The following is an 8,334-nucleotide window of genomic DNA, read 5'->3' as shown; positions in this document are numbered from 1 at the left end:
CTAGGTCGAGTTAGATCAGGTTTTTGTCCACCCGACATGGCCCGAGAAAAAGGAATCCTCCACCCGAGATTCAATCTGACCCGACCAAAACAAGATTTCACCTAACTCGAACCCGACCCGATATATAACTTAAAAATCGACCCGACCAAAAATAATAATAAAAATATTATTTTTATTCAATAAAACAATGACTTAATTGAAAAAATAATAATATATAGAGGGTTATTATTGTAATATTTCCTAAATATATAAGTTAAAATTATATACTTTTTTAGGTCCTGTCGGGTATTTTTCACCCTAAACCCGATTCGACCCGACCCAAACATCACATTTAAAAAAATTCGATATGAACCCCCCAATTTAAAAAAAAACCGACTTCATCGGATCAAGTTGAAACCTGTCGAGTTTGGATCTCATGCTCATCCCTAGCCATAAAGGCGTAAACGATAGAGCCGTCGGTCGTGTTTTAAGGAACATATCTTATTTCTCTTTATCCAGAAATGTAAACAAATAAATAAATAAATAATATAAATATCCTTTTTATGTTTTGTTTTCTCTCTTTCATTTATTAATTCATTTATTAATTTAGGATAAACACATTAGAGATTTATTGAATTATGCTCAAATAATAGTTTTAGTTATTAAACTTTCAAAAGTTACCTATAATCATTGAATGTATTCATCTATTATAAAATAATTATAAATTTTTATTTATAAAATGGTCATTAATATCAAACTTTATACTATGATCAATAAAATGATCAAATACTGACTTTATTATAATATTCTAATGATTACTCGGTAATCAGTTGGTCTAGTAGAATAAGGAGGCATTAGATCTCTTAAGCAAGATCAATAGTTCGAATCCTAACATTTGCAAATGGATCAAATTGGGTTGGGAGGATCGCTCTTGCCTCTGTAGTATATGATATGGGTTAATCAATTAATAGATCAAATATAAGTGGTTATACCAAAAAATTAATATCACGATGATTGTTTTATAATAGATAAATAAATTTAAGGGTAAATTACGTATTTAATACATAAACTATCAGTTTTGATCTATTTTAGTACCTAAATTTTCAATTTTTTAAAATCATACTTAACGTTTATTTTTTCATTTTATTTTAGTTCACGCTGTTAAAAACTTAAGGTGTTCAGTACCTAAACTATCAATTTTGGTCCGTTTCTGTACTTAAACTTTCAATTTTTTTAAAACTTAACGTTAACTTTTGAATGAGATACTAAAAGGAAACAAAAACTAAAGTTTTTAAAGGTAGGGTACTAAAATGAAATAAAAACTAAAATTTAGGTATGGTTTTGAAAGAAAAAAGAAGTTTATGTGCTAAAATGGATCAAAACTGATAGTTTAGGAGCTGAACATGTAATTTAACCTAAATTTAATGATCATTTTGTATCTTTTGAAATTTTAATGTATCAAAATGTGTATTTAAGTGACCTATAGTGTACTTTATCCATTTTATTATTTTCAAAACCAACTCTTTTTTTCCTCCGTTTATTTTGTTTTTTAATTCTGTCTAAAATCCAAAATCTATTTCTTTTTATCTGTTCAATTGTTTCTCTTCCTAAAAGAAACTCATCGGTGAGCGACCGGCGAGAATCCACATCTCGCCGGAATTTCGCTTTCTTGGATCTTAGGAATTTTGCAATTTCTTTTGCCTCTCGGGATCGAGCTGCCGAAAGAGGGATAGAGAATTAAATTTCATTTTTTTTCAAAAATTTATGTCAAATGATTCCGTAATTATGGTTTTGTAGAAGAAGACAGAGACCAAAAAAAAAACATAAAAAAATAATTCTCTCTCGTGTGGCGAGCTATGGCTTGAAATGCAGGAAAAACATGATTAGGTCCCTTGCTCTATCTTCTTCTTTTATGCCTTGAATTATTTTTCCTTCTCAGAATTGCTCTTTTTTAATATTGAATTGCGTGTTGCTTTCGACCCGGGTGTCATTTCATGAAACGGTTCACGGAATTTTCAAGAGATTTGGTTCAAAAGGTAAGGTTTGGTTTCTGTTTCATTGAGGTCAAAAGCTTTTTTCCAATCTCAACTTTGTAGGTTAATTTCAGAATTTAGGCATTTTTCGTGACTGAATTCCTTGATCTGATCTGCGATTTTGTAGGTTTTTCTTCTTTTTTATGGTTGAAGCTGAACAAATCATTTGTATTACTTAAACTGCATAAAAAATGCCGGGGAAAGAAAACTAGAATTTAGCATCATGTGTGGTTTTTTAATGGGAAATTCACCTTATTCAGCATCATGTATGGTTTTTTATTCACCGTTAAATTTTGTTTCCCCCCTCTTTCCTGTGTTCATAAATTCATAATTTAGGATTTATGATTTTTTTTTTTTAAATTGTCGTTGGTGAGTGGCTTTATATTTGATGGTACATATTGTATCAACTTATTTGAATTCTTTAGAAATGCTTTGAAGTTGTCAATTTTTGAAGAAAATATCTAGCTTTATATCCGATCTTCACTTCCTTTGAATAGGGATTGTTTTTGTTGAATGCTTTCCGAGACAGTGGCATTAAGTCAGGCGGAATTGCGACCGATGAATGTTGGGCTTTTAGTTTTCAGTTCTTCAGATTTGTGGTGTTGAAGCCGAAGAATGCCATTTGAGATCATGGATCAAAGGAATGCAGTGGCATCATCCCACTTTTTAGAAGACACTCGTTTCACTGCTGAGGTATTCTATGGAACAATGATACAACCAGTTTTATAATTTGCTTTATATCTTGAGTTTATTGGATGAGTCTGTATTTCTTGTTTTAGATGATATGGTAGGGTTCCTGTATGTGCTCATTTTGAATTGTGACCATTTTCTAGTCACTGTGGCAGAGAAATGTAATTCATTTCATGTTGCTTTAACATTTACTTCTGTTGGGCAGAGACAAGTTGGATTCTGGAAACCGAATACTATGTCTGATTATCAAGGTGAGATCAATGCTATTGTTAAACTGCTCATACTTTCTGCTGCTAATCGGTTTATTTTAAATGCATTGACGGGTCCAACTGGCTGTCAATTTCTTGTTAGTAGACTCAGATCAGAAAATCATAATTTCTAGCTTTTGTTATTGTTAAACTTAATAGATGACCAGCTCTTTATCTTGGTGACTGTGAGGAGATATGGTCCCTGACTTGGGGATTTCATTTGGGATGTATTTAAGAATTGTGATTAACCTTCATGACGGAGTGAATAACGCAAATATATTATTTCCAAAGTCACTTGATATACTTGGTGTCAGTCTTAGACACTTTCATTTCCAAATGCTTTATTTATTGTCTGAATTGACCCTCTAGAGAGATTTTCTTGGAACATGGGGTTTGTCTCTTGAGCACGTTAACCTCGATTAATTTAGTAAATTCACTTAGTTTTCTTATTATTTTTAGCAAATATGTTTCGTGTTTTGAGGAATTTTTGCTGATGTCACATGTTAAACTTCGGAAATCATTCCTAAATCTTGAATGTTTTAAATGAAAACCTTTTTTGTTTTTTACTTGTGTTAAAAGAAACCTTGTGCATGGTTTGTTTCCTGTGTGAAAAAACTTCTGGTCTTTGCAGACAAGGTCGTTAGTTCATCCCCGTTGGAAAAACTGTCTACCGAGCATATGGAACTACCCCCATCAAATTTGGCAAGAGATCAAGAAGATGGGGTAAACATTGATCGGAAGGGAATTACCAATCTATCTGAGACGCATTCATGGAGTTCTGTGAATCATGATCCAAAATCGATGTCAAATTTGTATACACAACCAGCAGTGAACTTGAATAGAAACAGCACCAATGGCAATGTGATCCAGCATGAAAGTAGTCTGTTTACAAGTTCATTCTCTGAAATATTTAAGAGAAATTGTAAGTGTTTTTATCTACTTGCATCAACCTTGTGTGCATGTCAATGGGTGTCTCTACTAATGTGGCAACTTAGTTTTGAATTTCATGTTTGCGCTTTTTCTCTCCTGATTTTCTAATATCAATTTCTTATATAGTTTTTTACATGTTGAATCTTTTGATTGCTGGCAATTAATTTCCTACCATGGCATGCAAAAATTTCTGAAAGAAATTATGATATTGTTCTATTAACTAATTATTCCATTGATGTCTATATTGTTCATCTGTTCATTCACACACATGTTTTCTCTATTTCCCTTTTTATCTACTAGAGGTTCATCAAAATAGGACATTTTCTCATCTGACTGTAAACTGGGGCTAATATTGATCTTCACTGCACTGATCATTTTCCCCTAATTTTTTCTGGTTACTTGCTGCCTTTTTTATTTGAATAAATTATAATATTTTATCTGTTATTTCCTTTGCTTTTCTCTGTATGCAGTGAGATTATTGGGGAACGATCTACCTTGTCAACATGCCGGTTCAGCTGCTTCACACCATGAGGGAGAACCTTTCAAACATATGGAAGAAGTTGAGGCACAGACTATTGGGAATCTCCTTCCTGATGAAGATGATCTCTTCTCTGGGGTGATTGATGACTTGGGACTTAAAACTCATGCCAGTAAAGGAGATGAATTAGAAGACTTCGATCTATTCAGCAGTGGTGGAGGAATGGAGTTAGAAGGGGATGATCGTGTATCCATGGTTCCAAGGAATTCAGATCTTGTTAGAGTATTGAATGATCAAGGGAGTTCAAATGGCTTAATTGTAGGTGAACATCCATACGGTGAACATCCTTCTAGGACACTTTTCGTTAGGAACATTAATAGCAATATTGAAGACTTGGAGTTAAAGGCTCTCTTTGAGGTTCGTGTTCCTTTCAATCTGTTTCACTGTTTATTGAGACTTTTTGCGTGGAAAATCCATCAATTATCGTTTTAAAGGGTACATGTTCAATTAAGTTGATTGACCAACCTGTTTTCTTCTGTCAGCAATATGGAGATATCCGAACTCTCTATACTGCCTGCAAGCATCGTGGGTTTGTTATGGTTTCTTATTATGATATAAGGGCAGCCCAAAACGCAATGAGGGCTCTGCAAAATAAATCACTGAAGCATAGGAAACTTGATATACATTATTCAATTCCAAAGGTTTGGCTTCAACCAATTTGTTCTGGATGATTATTGCCTAGTTTTGTTGTCGTTACCGTCACTGCTGGTTCAACTTACAACCTTGTTTTGTCCAATTTGTTGATGAATCTTCATGTGACTTGTTGCTGCTTTATCTTTTATTTTCCAAACTCTTTTGGCCTCAGGAAAATCAATATGAAAAAGATGTTAACCAAGGGACGCTGGTGGTTTTCAACCTTGATTCTTCTGTTTCAACTGATGAACTTCAACAAATATTTTGTGCTTTTGGAGAAATTAAAGAAGTAAAGGATTCGTTCACCTTCTTTTAGCTTCAAATGTTACTTATGTTTGGATGATAATGTATAAGTCATGTAGTTAATTTGTGTGGCAGATTCGTGAAATTCCACACAAGCATGACCATAAATTCATAGAGTTTTATGATGTTAGAGATGCAGAAGCTGCTTTTCATGCTCTGAATAGGAGTGTTATTGCCGGAAAGCAGATCAAACTTGAACCAAGCCGTCCATGGGGAGTTAGACTGTAATATCATAAACTGGTTCCTTTTTTCTTCACTTTCTTTTTGAAGAGTTTCCCCTTTTTCCCATTATCATGGCATGGCTCCTGAAAGTGGGAATTTGTTTTTATTTATTTATTACATTTTGATTCTATTTTTGGTTCTATGCTTTACTACTTCCGTACTTAAATATGAATTTGGAGTTGGTAAATCATGCTTGATATTTTCTAGATACCTTATTTGCATTTTGTTATACAAGTTGTATTCGTTTCCTTATTCTTTATATTTTTAAATGAAAAAACTACTGTTTTCTATGGCTTCTATAAAATAGTTATTCAAAGTTCCTTTTGTAGCTTTATGCAACAGCCCGAGTCAGAGCAAGATGAACCTAACCTATGCAAAAGCACTTTTGATGAGTTCTTATCAGGCAACGGTGGTATGCTCTGCCTTTAATATCTGCAATCTTATCAATTCATCATAAACTGTTGTTTCAGAGAAAATGTTTCTATTGCCTCATGGTTCCGACTTTATGATTCATTCTGACAGTTTCTCGAGGAATAACTGCATCTGGCTGCGTGGATAATGGGTCTACCCAGGTGGTTGTACCTGTGAGTAAATTTGTTGAACCCCCTCGAAGTTCGAGTGTTCCAATTAACTTAGCCTCTCCAGCAAGAGCAGCGCCTGTAGGAAAACAAATAAGCTTTCTGGAGCCTGACCACTCTCTAGATGAAGTGAAGTTTGCTAACGAAGGTGTACCAAGTTTCCATTCCCATTCCTTACCCGAATGTCAAGATAGCTTAGTCAATGGTATTTCATTCAACTCCTATAGCACCATAACGGACATGGCTAGCGGTGCCAGTCCCATGATGGCTGAAGGACTTGATAATAGGCACATTCGGGGACCACGGTCAAATGGCCACCTGATGCAACCCAACGCAGGAGGTAAGCTCAGCTGATTATGGTATTCAATATTAATTAAAAATGTTTTCCTGCATCTATGTTGCACTCCTTTGTGGATTCATATGAGTTTCGTAAGTCAGTATGTTAATATATTTATAGAGCTTCATAATTTATTATGTTAATTTTTTTTTTGTGTTGATGTAATTCTTCTTTCTTCTTGAATTCAGTTATGTTTCTTATGTTTTGAACTTCAGTATCTTAAGTTGCCTTTTCTAACTTTGTGTTACTAAAATCTCTCTAGTTATTGGGTCACCTGGAAATGGAAGCTTGCCACTTAATGGAAATCATTACTCGTGGAACAGCTCCAACTTGCGCCAGCAAGATCTGCCAAATTTTATGGTTTGGCCAAATTCTCCATCGTTTGTCAATAGCATTCATGCCAACCGCCTTCAACGTATCCCTGCATTTCCTAGGACGACTCCTGTAATGTTGAATGTAGGGTCACCTGTACACCACCACATTGGCTCTGCGCCACCAGTTAATTCTGCGTTCTGGGACAAGCGGCATCCCTATACCGGTGAGTCCCCTGAAGCTTCGGGTTTTCACCTGGGATCTCTTGGAAGCATGGGCTTTACCAGTAATTCGACATCGCATCCCTTGGAATTTGCTTCCCACAACATTTTTTCTCTTGCTGGTGGAAATTGTATGGATTTGACGAAAAATGGTGGGGTACACTCTTCTCAGCAGATAGGCAACCTATTCCTTGGCAGGAACCCTATGATTTCAATGCCAGCATCTGTTGATTCCCCTAATGATCGTGTTAGAAGCTTTTCGCACCGTAGAAATGACTCAAATTCTAGCAACGCTGATAAGAAACAATATGAGCTTGATATTGACCGGATCATACGCGGGGAAGACAGCAGAACAACACTTATGATCAAAAACATACCCAACAAGTACGTGAACTACTCCTCTTGCAAATTACAATCATTTTATTCTTTATGTCTAATGTCTTGAGTTGTTCTTTTTGCTATTACAATAATTTCATTGCAAGATATTGTATCTATTTACACTTTCTTATGCTCGAGGAAAATTGCACGATGGATGATCATTAAGTCGCAGATAGTCTGTGATGATTATCAACAATTTGCCTTTAAATTCTCATCATTGCTCCTAAATGGAGTAATTAATGACGGGCCATCAATTTTAAATGATTGATATGTTATGCAAGTGATCATACTTTGGATTTTTCATTGCTTGCTCTGTGTCCTTTCCCTATGCTTCTTATTTCAAACTGATTATCCACTCAAATGGTAATTTTTGCAGGTATACCTCAAAGATGCTTCTGGCAGCGATTGATGAGCACTGTCGAGGAACTTACGATTTTATTTATTTGCCAATTGACTTCAAGGTAAGTAAATTAGTCAATCGGGCATTTCCAAACCTCGACACCGTGATACATACTTGGTTGTGTTACATTTACCTGTAGTTGAGTTTGTTATTAACTGTAAATTTTACAAATAACTTTTGCAGAATAAATGCAATGTAGGCTATGCTTTCATCAACATGATCGATCCACAACAGATCATTCCCTTTTATAAGGTTCGATAATCTCACTAATATCTCTTAGCTGTGCAAGTATTGTCATTTCCATGTGTGTCGTCCAGTTTTATTTTCGGGTTAAATCAATACATCTTTTCAGGCATTCAATGGCAAGAAATGGGAGAAGTTCAACAGTGAAAAGGTTGCATCTATTGCGTATGCTAGGATCCAGGGAAAGGCTGCTCTTATTACTCATTTTCAGAATTCAAGCTTGATGAATGAAGATAAACGTTGCCGCCCTATTCTCTTCCATACTAATGGCCCGAATGCTGGTGATCAG

The 8,334-nt window shown here is 35.0% G+C and overlaps 2 protein-coding genes across 2 annotated transcripts in view; both read left to right on the top strand.

The window, feature by feature from the left end:
- The first annotated feature begins 1,594 nt into the window (after positions 1-1,594).
- The window catches only part of LOC120149270 (protein MEI2-like 1), a 7,573-nt gene continuing 833 nt past the window's right edge, over positions 1,595-8,334 (top strand). Inside the window, exons 1-15 of the mRNA XM_039162113.1 lie at positions 1,595-2,015; positions 2,510-2,705; positions 2,908-2,953; positions 3,582-3,872; positions 4,351-4,775; positions 4,901-5,059; positions 5,224-5,340; positions 5,430-5,578; positions 5,906-5,988; positions 6,099-6,160; positions 6,290-6,494; positions 6,754-7,408; positions 7,779-7,863; positions 7,986-8,054; positions 8,155-8,334. Of these exons, the coding sequence (XP_039018044.1) occupies positions 2,628-2,705; positions 2,908-2,953; positions 3,582-3,872; positions 4,351-4,775; positions 4,901-5,059; positions 5,224-5,340; positions 5,430-5,578; positions 5,906-5,988; positions 6,099-6,160; positions 6,290-6,494; positions 6,754-7,408; positions 7,779-7,863; positions 7,986-8,054; positions 8,155-8,334 (2,604 nt within the window). The 5' untranslated portion in view covers positions 1,595-2,015; positions 2,510-2,627. The remainder of the gene's footprint in view (positions 2,016-2,509; positions 2,706-2,907; positions 2,954-3,581; positions 3,873-4,350; positions 4,776-4,900; positions 5,060-5,223; positions 5,341-5,429; positions 5,579-5,905; positions 5,989-6,098; positions 6,161-6,289; positions 6,495-6,753; positions 7,409-7,778; positions 7,864-7,985; positions 8,055-8,154) is intronic.
- The window catches only part of LOC120149272 (calnexin homolog), a 27,724-nt gene continuing 25,434 nt past the window's right edge, over positions 6,045-8,334 (top strand). Inside the window, exon 1 of the mRNA XM_039162114.1 lies at positions 6,045-6,053. The gene's annotated coding sequence lies outside the window, so the exon portion shown is untranslated. The remainder of the gene's footprint in view (positions 6,054-8,334) is intronic.

This window comes from Hibiscus syriacus, unplaced genomic scaffold (genome assembly GCF_006381635.1).
Source record: "Hibiscus syriacus cultivar Baekdansim isolate YM2019G1 unplaced genomic scaffold, ASM638163v2 tig00111000_pilon, whole genome shotgun sequence".
NCBI classification, from domain to species: Eukaryota; Viridiplantae; Streptophyta; class Magnoliopsida; order Malvales; family Malvaceae; genus Hibiscus; species Hibiscus syriacus.
Note: the sequence above shows the minus strand (reverse complement) of the source record. Positions and strands in the feature narration are given on the sequence as shown.